This window comes from Heloderma suspectum, chromosome 1 (genome assembly GCF_057233095.1).
Source record: "Heloderma suspectum isolate Gila_16-S chromosome 1, 16-S_ref, whole genome shotgun sequence".
Lineage (NCBI taxonomy): Eukaryota > Metazoa > Chordata > Lepidosauria > Squamata > Helodermatidae > Heloderma > Heloderma suspectum.
The window spans coordinates 153,645,245-153,672,290 of record NC_139458.1 but is presented as its reverse complement, the minus strand read 5'-3'; the positions used below and the strand labels follow the sequence as shown (position 1 = coordinate 153,672,290).

Genomic DNA, 27,046 nt, shown 5'->3' with positions numbered 1-27,046 from the left:
AGCAGGGGGGAGTTAATCTATCTCAGCTGTGCCTACAGGGGTACTTGGTTAAGCATCAGGGTAGGCTTGAGGGTGGGGCGGGGAAGTTGCTGTGGTCTATAGGAATTCCATCTCCCTCTGCAGGTTCCCTGTCCATCTGACTACAGGTCTAGAGTGTTTGCACTTTGTGTTGGGTCAGCCGGACAGATTGGGGATTCTGTTGGTGTACCACCCACCCTGCTGCTCAACAGATTCCCTATCTGAGCTGATGGAAGTGGCCTTGACTGTTGGTTCTGGGGGGTGTCAACATTCATGCTGAGGGCACCCTGTCTGGGGCAGCTCAGGATTTCATGGTCTCCATGGCAACCATGGGACTGTCCCAATATGTCATCAGCCCAACATATGTAGCAGGGCATACTCTAGATTTGTTTTTTTCAGCTGGACATGGAGATGGTGATCTGAAGGTGGGGGACTTTGAATCTGTCACTGTCACATCATTGCCTGCTGAGGTTTAGACTTACAGCAGCTTTTCCCCTCTGCAAGGGGACCTATTAAGATGGTCCGCCCCTGGAGGCTAATGGATCTAAATGGCTTCCAAAGGGCTCAGGCGGCGGCGGTGGGGGATCCAGCTGACATGGCTGATGCTCCTGTCAAAATCCTAGTCAATCTGTGGAATGTAGAAATGACCAGGTGGTTGACATAATAGCTCCTGAGCGCCCTCTTCGCTCCTATGGCTCCATGGTATACTCCAGAACTGAGAGCCATGAAGCAAAATAGGAGACAGCTTGAGTGCAGAAGGAGAAAAACTCCTAGTGGATGCAGTTGAACACTGGTGTGTGCCTATGTCCATATATATATTCAGAGGCAGTAAGGGTGGCAAAGAAACAACATTTTGCTGCCTCTATTAAATGCTCTATGTGCTGCCTAGCTGGAGCTTACTACATGCTGGCCCAAGGGATGGTGTGGATCCACCTGAGGCCCACTGTAATATACTTCCTAGGCACTTCCAAGATAAAATATCTTGCATCTGCCAGGACTTACAGCAGATAAATCAGGTGAGGTATTCAGAGCACAGCCTTCCTGTTTTCTTGGATGAGTTTCGGTTGGTGCAGCTCGAGGACGTTGACAAGGTGCTTGGACAAGTTTGAGCAACCACTTCCAGTTGGATCTTTGCCCCTCTTGGCTTATAAAAACTGGCAGGAAAGGAACAGTCAGCTGGGCCAGGGAGTTGATCAATGCCTCCTTGCAAGAGGGAGTGATCCTGGGACACCTGAAAGAGGTAGTGGTGAGACCTCCCTGTACAAGGAAAAACTTAATAACTTTAGGCCAGTGGCAAATGTTCCTTTCCTGGGCAAGGTCCTTAAAGGGGGGGGGGGTGCCAACCAGATACTCTTGGATGAGTCCAATTATCAGGATCCATTTCAGTCAGTATTCAGGCCAGGTTTTGGCACAGAAACAGCCTTGGTTGCCCTGTATGATGACCTATGTTGGGAAAGACATAAGGGTTGTGTGACCTTGTTGATTCTCCTTGATCTCTCGGTGGCTTTTGATACCATCGACCATGGTATTCTTCTCAGATGATTGTCTGAGTCAGGAGTGGGAAGCACTGCATTGCAGTGGTTCCGCTCCTACTTGGATTGCTGGCTACAGAGGTTGGTGCTTGGGGAATATTGCTTGGTCCCATGGACTCTCCAGTATAGGGTTCCACAGAGGTCAGTTTTGTCCCCCATGTTATTTAACATCACATGAAACCGCTGAGTGGGGTCATCCAGAGTTTTGGAGTGTGTTGCCATCAGTATGCCGATGACAAGCAGCTCTATTTCTCCTTTTCATCTTCATCAGGTGAGGTTGCTGATGTGCTAGATTGGTGCTTGGTTGCAACAATGGACTGGATAAGGGCTAATAAACTGAAGCTCAATCCAGACAAGACCGAGATGCTGCTAGTAGGTGGTTCTTCTGACTGGATGGAAGATGCTCGGCCTGTTCTGAATGGGGTTGCACTCCCCCTGAAAGAGGTTTGTAGCTACAGGGTTCTCCTCGAGCCATCTTTGCCACTTGAAATGCAGGTGGCCTCAGTAGCACAGAGTGCCTTCTAGCAACTTCAGCTGATGGCCCAGCTACACCCCTATCTGGACAGGGATAACCTGGCTTCAGTCACCTATGCTGATAACCTCCAAGATACATTACTACAATGAGCTGTATATGGGGCTGCCCTTGAACAGGGTTCAGAAGCTGCAGCTTCTGCAAAATGGGATGGCCAGATTGGTAACAGGGACAAGAAGGTCCAAACATATAACATAGATTCTGACCTGCTTGCAGTGGTTGCCTGTATATTTCTGAGCCAGATTCAAGGTGCTGGTTTTGACCTATAAAGACTTACATAGCTTGGGACCGCAATACCTGACAGAATGCATCTCCCGGCATAAACCTACCTGTACACTACACTCTTCGTCTAAGGCCCTCCTACAGGTGCCCCTTCCGAAGGAGGCTCAGATAGTGGCAACAAGGGAGAGGGCCTTTTCAATGATGGCCCCCCAGTTATGGAATGCACTTCCCAGTGAGGCCTGCCTAGCACCAGTATAGTTATTTTTTCAGTGCCAGGTTAAGACTATCCTCTAGTCCCCGGTATTTGGCAGCTTTTTAATCAGGTCATGGGATATTGTTTGGGTGTGCATGTCTGCTGACTGTTTATATTAGTGTTGTGTTGAATCCTTCCCCTTATTTTCAGGAATTTTTTCTCTCCCTGCGAAAAGCATTGTTTTTTCTGCCTCTTTCACAGGGAGGGGGAGAATTTCAGAGAATTTTCTCCTTGGGGAGGAGGACAGGGTGTCCACATACCTTTTTAAGTTTGGGAGGTGGCTGAAGGATCTTTCTATTTATTTATTTATTTTACTTTGAAAACACCCCCAGCATGAGAGGCTTCTCCTGCCCAGCAGCACTTCTTGAAATTCCATGAGACCATGTGACCTCACCCTCTCCAAAAGGCATTCACGAAGAACTGCCGGCTTGCAGAAGCTTCTTTGCAAAAAGCTTCTTTGCAAAGAACAACTGGGAGTTTGAGAGCTTTACAAAAATGCTTATCATGCTTGCTCTTTCACTGCAAGGAAAAGCAGAATTCTTCTCAAGCTCTAAAATCCCCAATTGCTCTTGTTCTGCAAAGAAGCTTCTGCAGCCCCGGAGCCTTTCCTGAATGCCTGTTGGAGAGGACAAGGTGAAACAAGGCGTGGCCTGTTCCTGTTCCTGACTTGTGTGGTGGATAACTTCCTCCTACAGAAAGTAGAGGAAGGAACTAGAGGATCGGCTATCCTTGACTTGATCCTAACCAACAGAGATGACTTAGTGGATCAAGTAGCAGTTACAGGAACTCTGGGGGAAAGCGACCATGTTGTACTTGAATTCTTGGTTCGAAGGGAAGCAAAAGCTGAGTGTAGTCAAACGCGTACCCTGGATTTTAGGAAAGCTGATTTTCATAAACTCAGAACAATGATCAGTAAGGTCCCATGGCAAGCAACGCTAGCGAGAAAAGGAGTCCAAGATGGGTGGGAGCTTTTAAAAAAGGAAATTCTCAAGGCACAATCACAAACAATTCCAACAAGAAGAAAAGGTGGAAGACAACAGAAGAAGCCAATGCGGCTTCACAAAAAGCTTAGGGATGACCTGAAAACAAAAAAGGATACATATAGGAAGTGGAAAGAAGGCCAAGTAACAAAGGAAGAGTGCAGGCAGGTAGCACAGAATTGCAGGGATGGCGTCAGGAAGGCTAAAGCTGAGAACGAGCTGAGGTTAGCAAGGGATGTTAAAAACAACAAAAAGGCTTTCTTCAGCTACGTGCATAGTAAAAGGCAGAGGAAAGAAATGGTTGTTCAGCTATTAAATAAGGATGGCAAAATGATAACAGATGACAAAGAAAAGGCAGAGGTGCTCAATTCCTACTTTGGCTCAGTCTTCTCCCAAAAGAGGGTCTATGATCCCCCTGGCAAAGGCAAAGTACAGGCTGAAGGAGCAGGATTGCAGCTTGAGATCGATAGGCATATGGTCAAGGAACACTTAATTACTTTGAATGAGTTCAAATCTCCAGGGCCAGATGAACTGCATCCTAGAGTCATAAAGGAACTGGCAAAAGAACTCTCAGAACCGCTGTCTATTCTCTTTGAGAAATCCTGGAGGATGGGAGAAGTGCCAGATGACTGGAGGAGGGCTAATGTCCCTATCTTCAAAAAGGGTAAAAAGGAGGAACCTGGGAACTACAGACCAGTCAGTCTGACATCCATCCCTGGGAAAATTCTGGAGCAGATGATAAAGCAATCCATCTGGAAGCACCTTGAAAACAATGCCGTGATTACGCGAAGCCAACATGGATTTGTCAAAAACAAGTCCTGCCAGACAAATCTGATCTCATTTTTTGATCAAGTCACCTCCCTTGTAGACCGTGGGAATGCTGTAGACATCATATACCTCGACTTCAGCAAAGCGTTCGACAAAGTGCCCCATGATATCCTGATGAGCAAACTAGCTCAAAGTGGGCTAGATGAAACAACGATCCGGTGGATCCACAGTTGGCTACAGAATCGGACTCAAAGAGTGCTTATCAATGGGACCTTCTCAAACTGGGGAGAGGTAACGAGTGGGGTACCGCAGGGCTCAGTCCTGGGCCCAGTGCTCTTCAACATTTTTATTAATAACTTGGAGGAGGAGGTGCAGGGAATGCTGATCAAATTTGCAGATGACACAAAATTGGGAGGGATAGCTAATACTTTGGAAGACAGAAACAAAGTTCAAAGTGATCAGGATAGACTGGAACGCTGGGCAGAAAACAACAGAATGACATTTCATAGGGATAAATGCCCAGTTCTGCACCGAGGAAAAGGAAACCAAATGCACAGTTACAAGATGGGGGATACGTGGCTCAACAACACTACAAGCGAGAAAAATCTTGGAATTGTTGTCTATCACAAGCTGAATATGAGCCAACAATGTGATGTGGCTGCAAAAAAGGCAAATGCTATTTTGGGCTGCATTCATAGAAGCATAGCTTCCAAATCCCGGGAAGTACTAGTTCCCCTCTACTCAGCACTGGTTAGGCCTCATCTGGAGTACTGTGTCCAGTTCTGGGCACCACATTTTAAGAAGGATACAGACAAGCTGGAGAGGGTTCAGAGGAGGGCAACAAAGATGATCAGGGGACTGGAAACAAAGCCCTATGAAGAGAGACTGAAAGAACTGGGCATGTTTAGCCTTGAGAAGAGAAGACTGAGGGGAGATATGATAGCACTCTTCAAGTACTTGAAAGGTTGTCACAGAGAAGAAGGCCAGGATCTCTTCTTGATCATCCCAGAGTGCAGGACATGGAATAATGGGCTCAAGTTACAGGAAGCCAGATTCCAGCTGAACATCAGGAAAAAATTCCTGACTGTTAGAGCAATACAACAATGGAACCGATTACCTACGGAGATGGTGGGCTCTCCCACACTGGAGGCCTTCAAGACGAGGCTGGACAGCCATCTGTCAGGGATGCTCTGACTTGGATTCCTGCATTGAGCAGGGGGTTGGACTCGATGGCCTTGTAGGCCCCTTCCAGCCCTACTCTTCTATGATTCTAGGTCATGTAGTCTCCTGGGAGTCCAAAAAGAGCTGCTGGGCTGGAGAAGAGCCCTGGGCTCCTACAAGTGCAGGGGGTGTTTAAAAAGAAAGAAAGACAGAACACCCCTCAGCCACCACCTACACTTAAAAGGGTAAGGTGAAATTTTGTCCTCCTCCCCAAAGAGAAAATTATTCGAAATTCTCACATCTCCCAGCCTCTTTCACCGAACTTTTCGTTTCCCTCCAGCCCTCCATGAAATGCCAAAAACAGAATAAAAATTTTCAGCACAGCACTAGTTTGTATGTTTGTAGCTAAACTGTTTTTATATTATGCACAATATTGTATTTTTAAGGTTTTTAATCTTTGTAAACCACCCAAAGAGCTTTAACTATTGGGCTGTACAGAAATGTATTAAATGAAATGAAAACTCTGGGCTGTTACAGAAAATATTTTGTGACAGTATTTTCTTTGATAAAAGAAAAGTTCTAGGCTGATGAATTGCAATGAATCTGAAGTTATTTTACTCTACTCAGTTAGTCAGAAGAAACTATGGTTGTCATTCTACTAACAGAATCAGTTAGTGGTTGGCCTCTTGTTGTCTGTAGGGCAATCTAAGTTTGCTGGTGCCTGATCTGCCACTACTGTATCTTATCAAACCACTCCTTGTTCCTGGAAAGGGCAAAAGATCTCATTTTGGTGTATCAACATTAGGAAAAGAGGGAAAGTTCTCTCAAGCATAAATGCCATATGCTTCTTAATCATTTCTAGGCTGTCGCAAGGACCATGGAACAGCTGTTAATCAACAGCCCTCATATTATCTGCAGCTTTACCCTTTTCATTCTTTCAGAGTTATTAAATAACACCCCCCCCCGAAATTCCAGACCCGTGTAGTTTTAAAGAGGGTTTTTTCCTTCTCTCTTGTTACTGTTATTGGACCAGAATGAGTTCTTTAGCCCCATCTAGAAACAAGGATGCATTTGTCCGGATATTTATGCTTCAGGGTGGCAATCTAGACAAGAGGCCAACCATGGATATTATATGGTATAACAGTAAACATAATAGCATTCTGATCTCACTCCAAACCAGTTTCTTTTATTTTTAAAGTCCGAACCTATATCAGCTGATGGAAACGGTTCTGTCAGTGGAACTGGGAGGGAGAGCTATTCCCCCTCCCCGCACAGCCCCCTACACGCCCTCAAAACGTACTCCTGAGGGCTGGGAAACCCTCTGGGCAGATTTTCAAGTGGCCCAGATGGCTGCAGGGAGAGGGAGAGCAGGAGAAAGTCCTGTCACACTAGCTGATTTCTGCTAGTGTGATATTGGCTTTAACCGAGAGTTTGTGAAGGACCAGCAAATTAGAACATGAAACTGTAGTTTAAAACTGATTTGCAAACCACAAATGCTGAATGTGGTTTGCAGTTATGTGTGGGCAGAAGCCAACGGGGCATGTATGCGCCCCCACCCATTCCCTTCCACAAGTGATGGGTCCCATCTATTCCATCGCCAAGCAGGACCCACCACTGACTCAAGGGAGATTTAGCGCAGAAATGCTTGTTCCTGGAAGGTGGCAGAGCAGCGGAGGTCCCTTATGTGACCTCCACCGACCTGCTTCCTCAGAGCTCACATAGGGAGCAGAAGCGTTTCCGCTTATTTCAGATTGTTCCAGAAGTGCTCAGTCAATGTTGCACAAGTGGCGGGGGCCGCTTGTGCAGTGGAATTGGCAGGGCTTAAGAGAATCGGCAGGGGCATAAGCACCCTGTTGGATTCGGCCGTCTGATTCCACAAATAATGAACAAATGTTTGCCTCAATGGTGGTTGTGCTGCCTCAAGAGGCTTCTGCACCATGGAGGCAGGAGTGAACTTATGAAGCCAAGTGCTAAGCTAATGGAAAATGAAGTAGCCAGACAAGCGACTCTAAACCACAGAAGAAGCCAGCCAAGCAACTCTAAACTACAGTTAAGAAAGCCAACAGCTTCTCAATGAGAAACTAGCAAAGGGGGCAGGGGTTTTCAGAGGTGTCACATAGCTTGATACATCAACTCAAGAGGGCAGAATAGAAACACCATGTTTGGCATAGGGTTTGTTTATGGGCTAAAATCCCCTGTCAATTAGATCTTCTTACGCTGGTTACTCCTTTGCCATGAGAGCCAAGAAGCTCATCTGTGAAACCTGATTTTGTTACCAATAAAAATTCTCACTGTTTCTGGTGTTTTGTGTCAGCTTCCCAGAATACGTTTATGCCAAAAGATCGACGTGTGACACTACCCCTGCAACTCCCTGATGGGACTACAGCTCCCATCATCCAATGGGCATGCTGTCTGAGGATGATTGAGGTTGCAGTCCAACATATCTAGGGGACACCAGGTTGAGAAAGTCTGGCTTTTAGAGACAGAGGTAATTCATTCCCAACAACACATTCACATCCTAGCCTATCCAGGGGTCTGAACAATATACATGACAACCAGTGAAGACAGTCCATTTGAAGTAACGTTTTCAGTAGTCACTCATTTTCAGTGTAAGAAATATTGCAACTACAGAGCCAGCAAGACACTGAATGGAGCTTACCATGAACACACAATAGTTAAAGGTTGGGTTTTAGGAAACACGAGTCTAGCCGTACTATATTTTGCTACAGGTTTTTTCGAAGCTCTGTGTAGCCAATTAGTTATGCTGCATATTGCCAATTTTAAAATGCTTAGTGAAGGGAAACCTGCATAACTATTTACTAATTAACAAATGATTGTAATATGGTCAATTACCAGTGCCGACAAAGATTTTTCTTCTTGCTATGAATGAGGAATTGAATTCCTCATCAAGCTCAGCATAATATTATTTCATTAACATTCTGGTTAATATTTGTTCCAGATACCATTTGTAAAAAGAATACATTTGTATAATTTTAACAATTATGAACAGAAAAAAAATCCACGTATGAAATATTATTGCTTGCTAGAAATTAGTTTCCACGGAAGCCTAGAGCTACTTGTTGAGTGTATTAACACACTAATGGGAATCAGGGATGGGAACAAATTACCCCTAATAATACTTAGCGCATATATAGAACATAATGTCTTCAAATGCAGCACCAATACTAACTATTAACCTGTATAACTCCCCTTCCAAGTTGATGAGAATTACCTATAGTTAACAGCCAGGATAACGTGAAGCCAACATAGTTACAAAAGGCCACTGATTTCAAGCAGATTCACAATGCGCATTATCATGTGGTTGGCAGCCCTGCCACATGTCTATGCCAGAAGGTTACAGGCACAAAAGATTATAGTTGCAACTACTGCCAGTCTTTTGCTGATTAACTAAAGGTAATTCTGCTACAGCACATTTTGCATAACCTGATACTGAAAAGAGCACAAGTGGTGGTCAAATCTAGATTTCAGCATACATTGTGCCCCTTTTCAGGTTTCACTTCCAGCATGAAAGTTAACACCTCCTGAAAGTACATGCTGGCTGGAAATTATGGGAGTTTCAGTCCAGCTCAGTTGGAAGGCACCAAGTTGGGGAAGGCTGGTCGAGACAAACCTCTTCACACATTTGTCAACCTGGCCATTGCCAGGGGGGTGCAGCTTCTGTGTTTGGGCTGTCATTATTCCAGAGGATGGCATATGGTTAATTCCTGCTTCTACTCAGGATCAGCACAGAAAGGCAACAGAGCAGCTCCAAGGACACAGAACCAGAGAGGAACACCTTGGGAAAGACAGAGACTAAGGCTGCAATCTTATACACACTTAACAAGGAGAAATTTCTGAGTAGACATGTATTACACTGTAACAGCCCTTGAACACAGGTCAGCAGCAGATCCCTGGCCACACATATCCACCCCACTTAGCACTGAAAACGGTCATTCCTCGAAGTCCCACCAACCCAGTAGTTCTTGGAAGTACACGTGCATTTGCTCCAAAAAACCCCAAAACAGCCCACATGGTTGCATTTCTATGTCCAAGAAACAGTTGGGGGATATCAAAGGACAATATATGTGTAAAGAACTGCAGCATGGAAATGCTGAAACAGATGCACTGTGAATAGCGCTGAACCCCAAAATACTTCACAGTGACATACCAACTGTGGGAGTCGTCAGACACAGAAATAATCTCAGAGATAAAAACAGACACCTTAACACATTTCTTGTGGTATAAACATTTGTAAGCAAGAGTCTACTTCAACACATGCTCTCCTACAGGCATTTGTAAGGGGCGATGTCAACAGCAAGAGCTTGGCTTTCAAACTTGCAGTCTCTTAAATCAAAACAGGACTCTTGTGGCACCTTGGCACCTTAAAGACTAACCCATTTATGATTGAATGAGCTTTTGTGAACGAGAGGCCACTACTCTGTCAGTTCACAGAGCACTGTGAACTCTGTGTGTTATTCCATAGTTGGCAGAGATTCTACATATTTATTACACGAACATGGGTACAGAGAAGAAAACTGTAAACATTTGGGCATGTAGGTCATGAAATGAGAAAAGGTACTATTTGCATAATTTCTAGGCAAAGCCAAAATGTATACAAGATCAGAATACTGACAATATAATATCACTGATAATTACTGATAATACAGACTTCCTAGCTTTGCTATGCTAATATAACATATTAGGAGATAAATGCTCATCTTGATTAAGCCCTAAATGAACAGAATCAAACTTACTGATAAAGTCTTGTTCAATAATTTCATGCGGAAGTTCCCTAACTACCATAGTTAATTCTCAAGCAGCTCTGTCCCCATGTAAAATAAAATCTCTTTTGATATACACAGATGAAGCTATTAACATCCAATTGGAGAAAAAAAAAACAGAAGGTAATAAAATTGATAACAGTAATGCTCTCAGTTTTGGGATTAGCATCGTAATCTTTAGTTTGTTTTTCTGTCATGCATTTCATGCATAATTTTTCTAGTTTCCTACATTGATTTTAAAAGAAGGCAGGGCTTCTGGAATGTCAGTCTGCCCTAATCTGTAGTTTGCTTCTTGTCTCTGAAAAATGGGAGTGTGTTTTGGCTGAATAAAAGTACATTTACACCCCCCCCCAACTCCCTCTTATTCTAGTCCTGTTCTGAATTCAATGGGGGAAAATGCTATAATCAAAGGAAACAACGTATACAGTTTATTGATTATTTAAACTGTCTATAAACATATTTTGATCATTTTGATACTGCATATCACCCCTGTTGCTAATGCTTTTCAAAGCATCTTCATCACCACAATAACAGCAATAACTACAGTAATCTATATAGAAGAATGTTACAAGATCAGTAGCATTTGCATAACACCCGTGGGAAAGGGAGAGGCCTATTTTGCATGTAATTTTCTCTTTCTTTAGTAATCTGGCCTCTATAGCAGTTAATATCAATGACAGTGACCCGTTTTACATGTAACAAGAAGCCATCATGGGTGAAATTCCCTGTGGGGTTTTTCACCATAGCAACAGCTGATATTCTGAATGTTCTGGGCCTGGTGGAGGCAGGCCTTAGCTTCTCGTTTTTATACAAACCTGGTTGGGGTTGGGGAGAGGTTGACAAGCCACCCACAACCCTAATGGGTTCTAGGTGGTTTGTCAACCATCCCAACAACCCACCCTCACCAGGTTTGTACAAAACGAGAAGCTACTGCACTCACCCCACCGCGTTCCAAATATTGAAAATGGCGGCTGCCACCACAATGAAAAGCCCCATGGGGAAATTCGCCCATGTTGGCATCTTGTTACAATAAAACAGGTCACTGTCAGTGATATTAACTGCTACAGAGGCTAGTCCAGATTACCAAAGAAAGAAAAATCAATTATTTTGGAAGTTCTGACGTGCTGAAAAGACTGTCACCCAATTGAAAAGAAGTGTTTCTCACTTGTCTGATATTTCACCGATTGATTGCTGTATTAAATTTACATACATTTAGGGCACTTCCAGACAAGGCTTTTATCGTGCAATCACCATGCCTCATTCACAAAATTTTACAGGGGCTCCAGACAGCAACATCTTCCCCTCAGAAGCTTTCCATGTTTTCCCACCGTGTTTTCTGTCTTTTCTCTTACTGCTAAACATCCATTAAGAAGAAAAAGACCAAATAGCTACCCAGTACCTTCTCATTAGTAACACTAGGAGCCCTCCATCAGGAAGCGCCCTTACAAAATAGGTGCCTTTTTTGATTCTCCTGAATTAAGCGGTCAGTTTCTTAAAGCATAAAGTAATTTACAACTTACAATATAAGTTACCCCTCAGCATTAGAAGACCATTTTAATAGTTTCTCTTGCATAAAATTGAGAACATGGAATGCTCTCTCAGTGTAAATACCAATGACAAAATGTCTTCAACAAAATAAACAAGTTTGAGGCAGATCCACGTATTGCAGAGGATCTTGATTTAAAAGAGCTATCGACGTTGATTTCAGTTGAGCACTGTCAGCCTCAGTTGCCTCTGCCAATGGTTTCACCCTGAAAAGTGAACTATGTGCTAGCTTGGAAAATAAATGGGAAGAAAAGGCATGTGGGTTTAAGCCTCTTCTAAAAAACAAGTCAATACATCTGTATATGTCACAAAGAAAGAGGAGGGGAGGAGTGATAGGCCTGGCCTCCTTCAAAAAATAAACTGAGGTGTGTGTCCTTAAGATCCAAATACTGCTGGCACTAAGGGAATTACAGCAGTGGTACTTAGGGCCGCAAGCTTTCATCGATTTAATTGGTGAGATCAATCAATTAGTAATAAATTAAGACTTCCCTTCCTCATCGATTTATCCAGGGAGCCAAGAACAAGCAAGGAGTAGTAGGGTCCAGCACTGATCAGAACACATATATGTACAGGCTCCCTCTTCCTTTGAAGCAGCAGCTAAAACAGGCTTGCAAATGAGTCCACAAAAGTTAATAGACAACCTAGCTACCCATGTAATTTATTTGCAAGATTGAAACCTTGTCTTTGGACAAGTGTCCTTGGGGGGGGGGGGGGTTAAAGCAATTTTAAAACCAAGAAAAAGATCCCACTAAAAGCCTGTGTGAAAAGGGTGGGCTTTGCCTAGCACCTAAGAAAGAGCAGGTACCAGGCAGGCATGTCTAGGAAGAGAATTCCAGAGTTTGAGAGCCACCACAAAAGAGCTCCTCTTTCAGGTAGCCAACCACCTAATTTCCAAAGGTGGGGGCACAGAGAGAAGGGCTTCAAAAGATAACCTCAACTGACAGGTTCATTTGGGAAAAATGGTCCTTCAGATATTTAAAGCCAGGCCATTTAAAGCTTTAAAAAAGCCAGAGCAAGATCTCTGAAACAAACCAGATGCCAGTGAAGTTATCATTGAGGTGACATGATCACAGTCCTTAGAACTAGTTAATAATTGAAGTTTCTTAACACTTTCAAAGACAGTCCTACGTTCAATGTCTTACTACAGTAGTCTAACCTGGATGCTATTCATGCTGTTTGTAGCATGAAAAAATCCAAGCACCAAGTTGTGTGAATCTTCCCCACTTCAAGGCTATTCTTACTTGCAACATGTAGGTGATTTACAAGTTATTACAAACCTAACAAAAAATGGGCAGTTAAGTTGAATGGGTAGTATCCAATGCTAGCAATCCACCAGCTCCAAACCTGTTACACGAGTGGGAACATCCACTAGCACAGTGGGAAACTAACGCTTGCTAGTGCAACCCAGGAAACGAGCCAAAACTACCACTTCCAGAATATAACAAGTCAGCAGAGCTTCTTTCTGCAAGCTCCACTGACCTGTCTCATTCTGGAAGCGATAGTTTTGTCTAGTTTCCAACTGCACTAGCAAGTGCTAGTTTCCTGTTGTGCTAATGGACGTTCCTGCTAGTGCAGCAGTAGCAGCACTGGATACTGCCAACATTTATAAGATGAAGGACCCAACCATTTATGACCCATTATTCATTGCACTGAAAAGCTCATCACTTCCTGTAAATAAAATTTGCAGACCAGAGGACCGCATCCTATAGCATTGAGGCTGCAATCTTACACTTAATTACCCAGGACTAAGCCCCGCTGAACTCAATGGGACTTATTTTTAAGTAGACATGTATAGGATCACACTGTGAGAATCAATATGTAAACCATCAAAAGAGACTGGAAAATTGGGAACCTAAAGTTTCTAAAATTTAAAGTGCATCCATCTGCCAACTAACCCATGTCATGTTAGTCAACTGTTTCACTATCCCCCAAATAAGACTAATGTTGCATCACACATCTCTAATGGACGGTGCGTGAGTTAGGTGCTAACAATAGCTGTTGGAATGGTGGGCTTCTCCTATCATTGGATGCCCCATAACATTCTTTCTTAGCTATGTAATGTTGCACACACAGTCAAATGTTTAAAGCTGGAAGGCATATTTTAAAGTTCAAATCCACCTCTCTGATCCTAAACAAAGCCAATCATTTCTAAACTATTCCTGACATTTTAGGTAATGTTAAGAGCTATTATTGACAATACAGATTCTTTTTCCTTAAGCAGTTAACTGCTCTACTGTCCATCTATTCTTAGATACTCTTCTAGGATGGATAACCTAAATCTTTCCTTCATCTAAGTAAAAATACAGCCTCCCATTCCAAATGGGAAAACCGAAGAGGAAAGAAGTACCCAGAGATTCCTTTCCTCACTTGTAAACTGCTTTCACTCCTTTCCTTGTATAAATAAATCCAATCTCCAGGTGAGCAAAAAAGGTTTGTTAGGTTGACTGGCTATATAAGCAAACCATTAGAATTCATAAAAAGAAACTATGCCAGAACTTATGTCTCTGAGACTGCGGATTAGTGGCTACAATACTGAATTTAAGCCTTAGCATTTCTGGGTTCACACTTCTTTTAGCCACAGATTCACTGGGTACCTTGTAAAAGTCACTCACTACATTACAGCCTTAGTGCTCCATCTGGGAAAAGTGATGTAGACTGTAATCCTATACCCACTTACTTGCGAGTAAGCCCCACTGAACTCAACAAGGCTAACTTCCAACTCATCATCCATAGGGTTGCAATGCAAGACCGACCAACTTCTTAGTCATGTATACACCGCTTTCCAAATTACTGAGAATAGCTATGGTAACGGCATAGTTATTCCTGCACCTTTTAAACTCACAGGATCTATGAATGGGATTCTCTTTTTCTGGCTTACTTGTTGCCCCTTAACTGGGGCATGTAAGTTAGTCTGCCTCAGCTCTTGACCATTATGACCTTAAAACCCACAACTGGAAATCTGGTGACCTGCACAAAGTGTTTACATGACCCACCATCTGGCACTCACTGCTATCAGCCTTTCATATATATGAATGCTGTTATTCATCTTCACCCGCATCATATCTCAACGGTCTTTCTGAGAAATATGTTCTCCAATTTATGGAGACACTCTACTAACATAGCCTGACTTTTACAGAAACCAGAGTACAAAATTCACCCTACTCTATTTAGAACACCAAGAAAAGGGAAATCTTTAAATTAATCCAGAACTCTCCACTTGTACCAAAATAACCCAGAAGAAATTTCCAATGACATCTACAATAAAAAATTTTTAACAGACTTACCACAGTAATTGTCATAAACAATTCACTGGTTTTTTATGCTAATAGTACTGAAAGCACTAATTGCTTGACATGTTTAACAGATACCTCGATTAATAATGGTGTTTGAAACCCACATTTTAATCAAACCATCCTTACAAAAAGGTACTAAAGGTTAATGGTATTATTGCAAACTATGTTAACCTCTTGATTTAGTGTAGTTTGAGATTTCCGCAACCACAATTGGTTTTGTTTGTTTTTTCATCAAGGGGAAAATTTTCATTAAATATTGTCCATATAACTTTTGTAGGAAGAGGCTGTAACATACTTATTAGAACTAATCAATCAGGATTGACACCGCAACTGGAATCAAGCTTCAGGTCAGTACGAATTACTTGCATGGAACCATGGTTAGGCTCAAAACATACACAGCCAGCACAGCCAGCACAAAACATTTTGCTGCCTCAGGTGAAGGACAAGATGATGCCACCTCGCCTTCCATTTACAAAAGGCAACCAATTGGCAGCTGGATCTTTCTTCAACACAGGAGACAGGACAGCATCCTTCACAGCACCTGAGGGCAGCAGGATCTCTTAGGAGGCTCAGATCAGACTATGTAGTAAATACAGCTCTGTCCTCAAACGCTTTACCACAGCTCTCCTCCCCACAGCATCTGCCTCACTCTGCCTAATGGTAGAGTCAGCCCTGAAAACATAAACCCGTTTAATGGTAATAATAACTTAAAGAACTTTAAGTTCCTACTGGCAACAACCTGTCCCTCTCCCATTCAGATTTTCCAACTTCAGCTTCAAGAATCACCTACTTTCCACATCAGGTTTCACAATGCCAAGAGTCAATGGATAGATTGCACATGGCCATTTTGACCACTACATATGACTGCTCTGACACATCTCAAACGTGTCAGGAATGCTGCTCAGAAAACCTCTGAAATATGTAGTAGGAAGCAGGCAACACATTGTTTCCCAATACATGTGAGCTGTACATGTTAGAGCATTCACGGATCCAATTTGTATGAAAGCGTGTATACATACACACACAGAGTTCCATTACATTAGCCACAACCTAAAAATGGTAGCATTAATCTACTCTATAATATAACAGACATAATATATACTCTTATAATATAACAGACATTATAATGTATATATAATATAATATAACAGACATTATAATATAACAGACATTATATGGGGTCTGTTGAAGGAGTGAATGCAAGCAAATTACAAAATTAAGAGAATTGTGGGCCAAGAATACTGGCATGCCTCTTGGCATTTAAAAAGTGAACCTCAACTTTTTACTTCCTTCAGATTGTGCCATGCCGTCTTTTCTCTGGTCTCTGCTTTTATGCCTTCAGTAAGGCATAGTGTCATCTATGTGCCTCGATTGTGGAGCTTCCACACAAGTTTTTTTATGTTTGGTGAACAACTTGAAGGACTGAGGAAAAACCACATTCTCCCTCTCTCTGAGAGAAAAAGCAGCTATGTCAAAGCAATGTAGTAAGAGCAGAGAAGAACCTTATGAGATAGAAACTAAAGAGAATATCTCATTTCCTTTACAGCTACACTGCCAGATCAGGGCGTCAAGAAGCAAGATAACAGGGTTGCTCTTCATTTGGTCAGCTAGAAAATTAACATTATATGGGGTCTGTTGAAGGAGTGAATGCAAGCAAATTATGATGGCAAGAGAAGGAATTAAAATTGAAAGGTACTCCAAGAGCCAGTTTGGCCAACTCTTATGTACTAGAAAGATGTCCCTGAACATAAAATATTCTGACAGACACTCGTTCAATCTCCAGACATCCAGATTCTACAAACCTTTGAATAAACATTTCAAAAACAACATAGCTCCTTCCCTGAAAAATTCGTAAGTCAAGTCCTACTTCAGTACATTCTGTTTTTGAAGAAGAAAGCCAAGAATTACAACAATGTAGTTTCGTTTTTAAAAACAAAAAAAACACCAAAACCACCACCCCTTCATTTTCTTTGCTACATTGGACAAATAGCCAAAAGCTTAACTGGCAGAAAGCAGCCTCCAGTTTTGCATGTCCACCATGAGACAACTTCAGAGTCTGACTCCAAGGAGTATGGAGAATACACAGTAATAATTAAAGTAACTGAAAGCTAAGACTTTTGAAAGTCAGGTTCTAAGAAATCTGAGGGTTAAATATTTTGCTTGGAGAAAGGGGGCAGGCAAGAGTGTTTAATTAGCCACTCCAATTACTTCACCTCAAACCAAGAACAGAGTATGATAGTGTCCTTTTAGTACAACAATACAATCTCCAGTCAACCATATGCAAACTCTCAAAAGCGCAATAAAGGAAAAACAGCACATTACGAGAGAGTAAGCCCTAATTAACACAGTGGGTCTGAGTAAACATACATAGGACTGCACTGCAAATCACTCAGTGTTTGTCTAGTTGCAAATCACCTCCTTGCACACATGGCTATAAGATATTATTTTTTCCAAGGTGACCCCTAGGGGGTTGGCTGGGGGAGGGGGGAGAGTGAAAGAGACTCCTTCCAGGCTGATTCGTAAACTGCAGTTGTAAGACTCAGATCCTGCAATGGGTGGGGCAGGGAGGGGAAGAAATACACATGCTTAACATTACACCCAATCTGCAGTCATTTAATGAAAATGTAAAGCTAAAACATGTTTGTCTAAAATATTCAATCTGTTTTGCTGCAACAGCCCTTATTCCTTTCAATCATTCAAATAGGGCTTGCACCATTATGCTACTTTAAGTAACTGAAGAATAGTCAAATATGCATTGAATTATGAGTTGACCTATTTCAAGGTGATGCCAACCTAATATGGACCGCCAAATTAACAAATAATACAATTCAAAAGAAATACTGTATTGTACACACTGTTGGAAAGAAATTGGATGTTAAGCTCAGCATAAGCAGAGTAAAGAAAACATAGATCTAAATGGAGGACAGTTCATAAAATGGACAATCTACAGTGGCACGGAGTAGCATATTCATGTCATTTCTGAAAGGGAAAAACAACAACAGAGCTTCTGAGAATTCCATGCCTGAGAACCTTAGAGCAGGGGCAGGCAGACTGCAGGCTTGTGGCACCTACTGATTTTTCACCAGAACCCAAAGATCCACCAGCTAAAGCCAGGCAGGTGCAAATTTTTATTTATTCACAACATTCGTGTACCACTCCACGTCTAAACAGATCCCAGAGCGGTGAACAACAGGAGATAACATAAACAAAAGATAGAATGAAACATATTAAAATTATTTTTTAAAAGACAGAGTGCCAATAAAACAGAGGCTGGTTGACCAACGAAGGCTTCCTGGAAAAGAGCTGTTTTCAGGAGGTGCCGAAAACAACCCAGTGTTGGCACCTGCCTGACCTCCAGAGGCAGGGAGCTGCATAGGAAAGGAGCCACCACACTGAAGGCTTTTCCCTGGGTGGACTCCAGACTGGCCATAGGTCCATGCGGAACCACCAGGAGCACACCCTCCGATGACCTCTGAGATTGGGCAGGCTGGTAATGAAGAAGGCACTCCCTCAGGTAACCTGGTCCCAAGTTGTTTAGGGCTTTGGACACTACCACCAAAACTTTAAACCTGGCCCGGTACCAAATAGGCAGCCAGTGCAGTTCTCTCAGGAGAGGAGTTGCATGCTGAAAAGTGGCATCTCCTGGCAACAGCCAAGCTGCTGCATTCTGCACTAACTCCAGCTTCTGAAGCAGCCTTAAGGGCAGCCCCACATAGAGTGCATTGAAGTACTCCAGTCTCGAGGTTACTAGTGTCCATACCACTGTGGCCAAGCTATCCCTGTCCAAGGCTGTGTTTCCACCAGCAATTTACTCTAACCTGCCTGCTCCATGGGGTCTCTGTGGTTCCATGACGTCATGGCCATTCAGCCCCAGTGTCACATTTTATTCCTGAAAAACCACTTCTTCTGAGACTGCTTATAGTCCGACTTTTCCCCGGTTATGGCGGCTCCATTACTGACCTGTTTCCACAATCACACTGGATTCGCTGTCTTAGCCCTGCCCATGGGGCATGTAGCCTGGCTTTTGTGGGTGTGTCGCTCTGACCTCAGTGACCCAACCCTTTTCCTCCCTGTTTTCCGGAAGTTTGATTGCCGTTTTGGAGCAGGATGCCGAGGGACCAACTTTTAAAACATTCACTGAAAATAAGCACACCTCAGTCAAGGGGTGTTTTCTCCCATTGTGCTGAATGACGCTTGCCCTCTCAATGACCACAGAAATGACAGAGAAGCCCTTCAATTGACACCGCACATATCAAAGCCCTCAGTTCTTGAAATGTGATTAAGTGCGATCTCCATCTCAAGGCTTCGGTCCATTGCCTTAGGACGTAACTCCTTCACAGCTTCCAAACAGAGATCTTGTGTGTTAAGATGGGGGCTGGTTTTGGTCTCTTTCCCACAACTAACCCATTAGTGTCTCCCCAGAAGTAACTCCCATTGCTGTGGATGGGGCTGAGATTCCCCCTCAACTGAAATGGCACACTTTTAAGTCCAATTGCTTAAATGCGTTTAAGCCACCAAGAGAGGCTCCAATGAACTGCCTTAGGACGAAAGTACTTAGCAGCTTCCCTATCCTGCGGGTTACAATGGGGGCTGGATTCTGTCTTTGTCTTTACTACTCTTTTTCCCCACAACAAACCCATTAGTGTCTCCTCAGAAGTGACTCCCATTGTGCTGAATGAGGCTTGCCTTTGAATGCCTACATTAGAACTTACAGAGATTCCCCCTCAACTGAAATGGCACACTTTTAAGACCAATTCCTTAAATGTGATTAAAGGCTTTGGTCCTTAAGGCTTCAGTCTACTGCCTTAGGACGTAACTCCTTCACGGCTTCCAAATAGAGATCCTGTGTGTTAAAATGGGGGCTGGTTTCACTCTTTCCCACAACAAAGCCATTACTGTCTTGTCAGAAGTAACTCCCATTGTGGTCATTGAGGTCCTCTGGATTAAAATGGGGGCTAGTTTCTCTCTGTGTGTTCTCCCCCTCCCTTTTTCCCAGCACAAGTATATGACTGTCTGTTCAGAAGTAACTCCCATTGTGCTCAATGAGACTTGCTCCTGAAATGCAGGTGCATCTGGACTTTCAGGGGAAAGGAGAAAGCGGGGGGGGGGGGAGAATACTCCTCCATTAGCTTCTCCTTCTGTTGTCCTGGAAACATGGCCTAGGAGGCGGGAACACTGAAGTTGTGTGAAGGAGAGGGGGAGATGATCCTGGAGGGAGCAGTCAGGCAGAGATGAAAAGATGCACACATGAGCACCCATTTTAGGAGCAAGAAAGAAAGTTTAAAGGGGTGTGGGATGCTCCAGACACAGCGCTTTGATTTTTTCGCCCCTTTGTTAATGCACAATTGTGGTTCAATCTCTGTTTTAGGGGCAACAAGGAAGATTTAAGGGGGGGAAGCTCCAGACACAGTACTTTGATTTTTTGCTCCTTCTCTAAAGCAAAACAAAAGGGCTGGGAAGGCAAGAAGGAGACTGGCCAGAGCGGGAAACTTCAGTGGGGCAGAGGGGGCAAGGAAGGGGGGAATCGGAAACAGGAGGGGGGGAACAGAGGGGGTAAGCAGACCCAACGCACTCCAAAAAGGCTCCACCCAGCCATTAAGAGAGTAACTCGATTAGGGCTCTGTGGAAACAGCGCAACCCACCAGGATAGAACGATGATAGACTGGGTCCTTTTGGGTCCTTTTGGGACATGGAAACCCAAGAGAGAAAAAATGTGCTTAGGGAAACAGTGCAACAAAGTTGGAAAAGAAGTGAAGGCAATAGTGTGGAAACACACCCCAAGAGAGGCCGTAGCTGGCAAACCAGCCAAAGCTGATAAAAGGCACTCCAAGCCGCCACAGCCTCTTGGGCCTCCAGTGACAGTGATGGATCTAGGAGTACCCCCAGTCTACAGACCTGATCTTTTTCAGGGAGTGCAACCCCATCCCAAACAGGCAATGAGCCTATATCCCAGAGCTGGGAACCACCCACCCACAGGGATTCTGTCTTGCCAGGATTCAGCTTCAGTTTATTGGCCCTCATCCAGCCTGTTACTGAGTCTACGCACTGATCCAGGACTTGCACAGCCTCTCCTGATTCAGATGTCACAGGGAGATAGAGCTGTGTGTCATCAGCATACTGGTGGCACTTGTCTCCAAATGCCCTAATGACTCCCAGCAGCTTCATATAGATGTAAAACAGGATGGTGCCCTGCAGAACCCCATAGCTCAATTGTCAAGGGGCTGAGGAATGGTCACCCAATGAAATTGACCCTGCAGGTAAAACCGGAACCTATATAACACAGTGCCTCCAATGCTCATCCTACAGAGTCAATCCAGGAGTATACCATGGTCAATGGTATCAAAAGCTGATGAGAGATCAAGCAGGGTTGCAATTCCCCTGTCCCTCTCTCAATAAAACTTATCCATCAGGGCGACCAAGGCTGATTCAGTCCCGTAACCAGGTTGTAACCCAGACTGGAATGAGTCTAGATAATCAGTATCCTCCAAGAGTCCCTGCTGTTGTTCCGCCATAACCCTCTCCAGTACGTTCCCTGAGAAAGGGGTATTTGCAACTGGGCGGTACTTGTCTATAACCATTGGGTCCAAAGTAGGCTTCTTCAGGAATGGTCACACTACAGCCTCCTTAAGAACAGCAGGAACCACCCCTTCCTACAGAGAAATATTCACCACACCCTGTACCTACCCAGTCATACCTCCTCGGCTAGCTTTTATTAGCCAGGAGGGGCAGGGATCAAGAGGATGTGGTCGCTCACACTGTTGCGAGCACTTTGTCCACGTCATCAGGCCACAGCAACTGAAACTAATCCCACAAAATCCAACAATGGAGAGTTGCAAGTGTCAACATATTCTTAGAAGTAAAGAGAAAGGGCACCTCTGACTGCATAGTGAGCACAGGAATTTGTTTTCAATTCCAGAACTGAGCTCACAGTCTTGTCACACAAAAATCCATTCCTGGTTTTGCCCCCAAGCTTCTTCCATCTAGGTAACCCAATTTTGGATTGAATATTGGGAGTCAGAAATGCTTGGCGATCTAGCACAAATCACCCAGAGACCTACCAGTAGATCCCAGTCTACCTTCTGCCCACTCCTATGCTAAAGCCCTAAAAACAAGAGGCCACTGTAGGAATTTTAGACAAGGAAAGGTTAAAAAAATGCTCCATTTCAAGAAGAGGGATAGATTACAAATATTAATCTTGGGATAGGATATTGGTTCTTCATCTTTCAGATTCTTTTTTTTGAAACTGTAAAACCTAGCAGGCATTTAAGAAAAAACAGGATTACAAAACTGTATGGATGACTGTAGGGTAACCATTATTGTAAAACATCTAAGGGCACAATCCTATGCATATTTAGACAGAAAACGTCCTACAACTAATTTTTCTCCCTTTCTCATAATACTAGAACCCAGGGGTCATCCCATGAAGCTGGCTGGTGGGAGATTCAGGACAGATAAAAGGAAGTACTTCTTCACACAGTGAGTAGTTAAGCTATGGAATTCACTTTCACAAGATATGGTGATGGCCCCCCATTTGGATGGCTTTAAAAGGGGGTTAGAAAAATTCTTGGAAGAGAAGACTATCAATGGCTACTAGTCCTGACGGCTATATGTTACCTCCAGTATCAGAGGCAGTATGCCTATGTACACCAGTTGCTGGGGAACATGGGCGGGAGGGTGCTGTTGCACTCACGCCCTGCTTGTGGGTTTCCCATCAACAGCTGGTTGGCCACTGTGTGAATAGAATGATGGACTGGATGGACCCTTGGTCTGATCCAACAGCGCTCTTATGCTCCCTGGGAATTGTAGGACTTTTTATTTTTTTCTTTCTAACATGCACAGGATTGTGCCCTAAACCACACAGAAGATAGTGAATGCCCTTTGTCTTATTTAAAACAGCACATGTATCACATAGCTTCATTACAGAGTAAACAGACACCTCTGTCCCACACAGTAACAGAATTGTCCATGTCAAATACCCCCCACCCCCACCAAACTGAGCCATCCTCAGAAGGCAGCATTCCACAGGTTTATAACTGGAAGACCCAGCTTGTATCATATGACTCATTTAACAAGGCTCTGCCAAGTATGTCTTAAAAAGCAATGCATACTACAAACACTACACCCTATAAAGGCAAACAAACATTTTCTTGAAAAAATCCAGGTGAGTAACAAAATTTGATCAATGTAAACTATGTTTTTACAAGAAAATATAACACTATCTTATTATCAGCCTTGTCACCACACAAGTAGGACAGCCTGTACATGAGAACACTTTGCAAGCTGCACTTGGAGACCCAAGTATTAAAAGACAACCAGTCTTCACATACAGTAAGAAAGAAGAGAGGCAGGGAGGAACAGGAAGGCTCAACAGTGGGAATCTGGTACAGTAATGCCATCAAGGAGCCTGGGAGGAAGAACTAACAATGATACTTAAACAGAGACCACATCCACGCCTGCTAATAATCCTTGTAAGATTTCACAGATGTGGTCTAAGTAATGTTTAGTTCCATATATCTAACCAGTGCAGCTCTAATCCCAGCTCCATTACTGAACGTGCAGTCATCATGCTCTGTCCAGGGTGGCAATAACATCCGTTATGAGGAAACAGTTCACAAACAAAACTCTTTTTCAATTAAGACTTTTGACAAAACTCTGGAAGCTGACTGGAAGAATGTGTACCTTTCACAGGAAAAAAAACATTCATGCAACCTTTCCTGTTGATATCTGTACACAGGGTCTTAAGGTATCCTAATAAAAAAGCAATGGAAGTAGCCAGAGTCTGTTTTCTCAGTAGTTCATGTGTCACAAAGAATGGATGAGGCAGTAAACTGGCGTTTCAAATGTACTACTTCAGACTGTATGCTTTTTCATTAAAAGAAAAAGTCTCTATGCACAGAAAAACAGATATCAGGGAAAGGGTTCTTGCTGAAGCCTTCTCCTTAATGTGCTTGTTTTCTATGTATAGGAATCTTTTTTCATGGGGAATATTCCATCATGTGATCCACCACCTGCAGTGGTACAGTCCAGACATAGGCTTGCCACCTCTTCAGCTGTTTGCAAGAACCAGAATGAGGCTGACATCACCTAGTGCCATTGAGGATCATGTTGTATTATGTCATTTATAAAATTAATGCAGACACCAGTTGCCTTTTTAGCTTCAGGGACACAGCTTGTTGGCACCATATAGCTGGCTGCACACATTAGGAATAGGTTAGGGCTTTTTGCTTGGGTTTTTGTTTTTCCTTCCAAGCCAACAGATGTAAGGCATGTGCTAAAGGCAAGAGGTCAGTGAAGACCAACCAACTCTCTTTTTCCAGGGATAGAAAATCCTGCATTGCATTTGTGGCTACTGTATTAAGTGCATGCAGCTTCTAGATGTATGGGGAGGTGTAAGGATGCCGGGTAACCAGCCAGACCACAACAATACATTTTGTTTGCTGCAGCCAGCTCATTCTATTTCAGAAGTGCACTTCTGTTGACTGAGCAGATGTCAGAAAATTAAGAGGTTACCCAGGTTATGATTATTTATCAAGGGACAGAAGGAAGTCTAATTCCACCCAGTAAGTTAAACAGAGGAATTCATGCAAGCATCCATGTTAAACAACCTTCTGACTTATTCATGTTAAGCTCTTTACAGAATCAATTAAGGGAGTTTTAAAAGCTTTTTTCCCACCACGAAAAAAGCTCCACTTTAACAGCTAGCATTATTAAACAGTTTGTGGTGCTCTTTGCATTCAGATTATACTATACCTCAATATTTCTGTATGTGTCATCAGAGCTTTTTCACTCAATGCCCCGAACATCAAAGTGTTCTTGATTTTCTCAACACCTTCATATATGAAATCTATTGAGCAAAGTGCAGCTATGCATATAGAAATCTTAGGGCATGGGGGGGAGGGGAGAGAGAGTGAGAGGCAGAGAGAAAGAAAGAAATAATTTTTCCTGAAATTGCTTCTGATTTTAACACCACCCATTCAGATCTCTCCCATATAAAATTGTAATCTGAGCTTAACTATTTACAGCTAATGGGCGGGGGGGATCTAGTATGGCAGACTAATGTGGGTAAGTTGAATAATGTTCTTCAAACTTTTTTTTAATCCTTTCCTTTTTTATTCGACAGATAATTCAGGTCCTTCACTGAGATACTAGTAGGCATTTGGGAGTAGAGAGAGGTCATAAAAAGGAACTCTACAAAGTTGCAGCGGAAATGGAAAACACACACACACACCCCAACTGTTCTTGTTTTGAAACTGTGGTAGGAAAAAGGATAATAAAGGGAACTGGAAAGCAAACAATGAGAAGTGTACTGCATTGGACAGACAGAACTGAGCACCCATGCATGCCTCAAACGTCAATCCTCTATCCTTCTGCCACCCCATCTCTCAGGAGGAAGTATATCTGTAACTTCTTATGCAGTACAGACTCTCTCTATAGTCTGTTCTCTAGTCTTCTCTCCCCCTAACTCTGAAGACTTTTTTTTTTAAACAAAAAAGCCTGCAATCCTTAACACACAAGGCAGTAAGTCTCACTGAACTCACTGAGACTGCCTTGTGAGGAAACAAAGCTAGGATTGCAAAGTAATAAACATGCCTGTATGCATTTACTTGGCAATAAGTCCCACTGATCCTTGTGGGATTTACTTCCAAGTAAATGTGCACAGAAGCTGAACTCATTTTGGGGGAGCAGCTTGAAGCACTAGCACCAACACATTACATTTAGTCTGCAGTCCTATTTATCTGGACCAAGTTCCACTGAACTCAAAAAGACTTATTTCCGAGTAGGCATGCACAAGATTGCAGTTACGAACTAATCTAGCAATATTACAGAAGACAACTGGCTTTACTATGATTAATTCAGATCACCACTTTCATTTCTATGTTGCCCATTATTAAAAAAAGAGAGAGAGAGAGAGAGAGAGAGAGAAGGGGGAGGAGGAATACGCGTATTTACATTTTGCACTAAATTCAGTCCAGAGCGAACAATCTGAACTACCATAACCATACTGCCCTCACAGAAAGTAGGGGATGATTGACACCCACTGCAAAATCACAAGAAAGAAAACCTAGCGGTGCCACTGGAGAGGATGGCTATATATTGTATAATCATCCCAGGAGCAGCAGCGCACAACGCGCAGCCGGAGAATCTGAGGCAGTTAAGCCAGGAGAAGGACCCGTGCGGGTTAAGCCCAGCTGCAGCTACAGCCCTGGAGTAAGTAGCAAGGCTTCTGCCTCCGACTCGGCGGCCACCGGGCAATGCGCGCCCGCAAGCGCAGCGGGCTCTAAAGCAACGCCAAGCCTCGGCAAGCAGCTCCTCTGCGGAGGGGCGCTTCTCCCTCCCCCTGCACGCTCCCGAAGGCCAAAGAAGTTTTAACTTCTGCTCGTGCCGGGGCTTCCTAAGCCACTTGTTCCTGCGGCTTCTCCTTGACAGCCAAGCTGTGCACGCAGCCGGGCTCCCCGCAAACCAGCCCCCCCCCCACGCCGTCCCGTGCCACGCCAACTGCCTCTGGACCACTCGCCCCGCTTCCCACCGCGTCCTGCAGGAAACGCCCCCTGGAGCAGACCCCCCCCCCCGAGAAAGCAGCGCTCACCAAGAGGGCGCCGAGGAGCAGCAGCAAGCGCATTCTCCCTCCGAAGCGCTGAGTCCTCCCAAAGCTGCGCCCGAGCAGAGCCATGATCACCCGGCCAGCTCTTACTCCCGCTCGCGCTGGAAGAACGAGCCGCGGCGGCGGCGGCGGCTGCCACGTCTGGCTAGGCATGCGCAATCCATGGGGGAAAAGCCCTCCTGTACTGAAGCGGAGTAGCGCGCGGCGCGGCGCGGCGCGGTGCGTGCTGGGGCTTGTAGTTTCTCCGGCGTGGGCGGCTGGCTGGGCGGTAGGGCGAGGAAACAGGTGGCGAGAAGAGTTAGAACGCCCGCGCGCAGTCTCCGGTCAGCAGTTCGTTTGCATGAGAAAGGGGGAGCCGA

The 27,046-nt window shown here is 43.9% G+C and overlaps 1 protein-coding gene across 1 annotated transcript in view; it reads right to left on the bottom strand.

Annotated features, from left to right (window-relative positions):
* Window positions 1–26,795, bottom strand: part of PDIA5 (protein disulfide isomerase family A member 5) — a 211,270-nt gene extending 184,475 nt beyond the window's left edge. The window contains exon 1 of the mRNA XM_084807405.1: window positions 26,673–26,795. Within this exon, the coding sequence (XP_084663531.1) occupies window positions 26,673–26,756 (84 nt within the window). The 5' untranslated portion in view covers window positions 26,757–26,795. The remainder of the gene's footprint in view (window positions 1–26,672) is intronic.
* Between the last annotated feature and the right edge of the window lie 251 nt (window positions 26,796–27,046).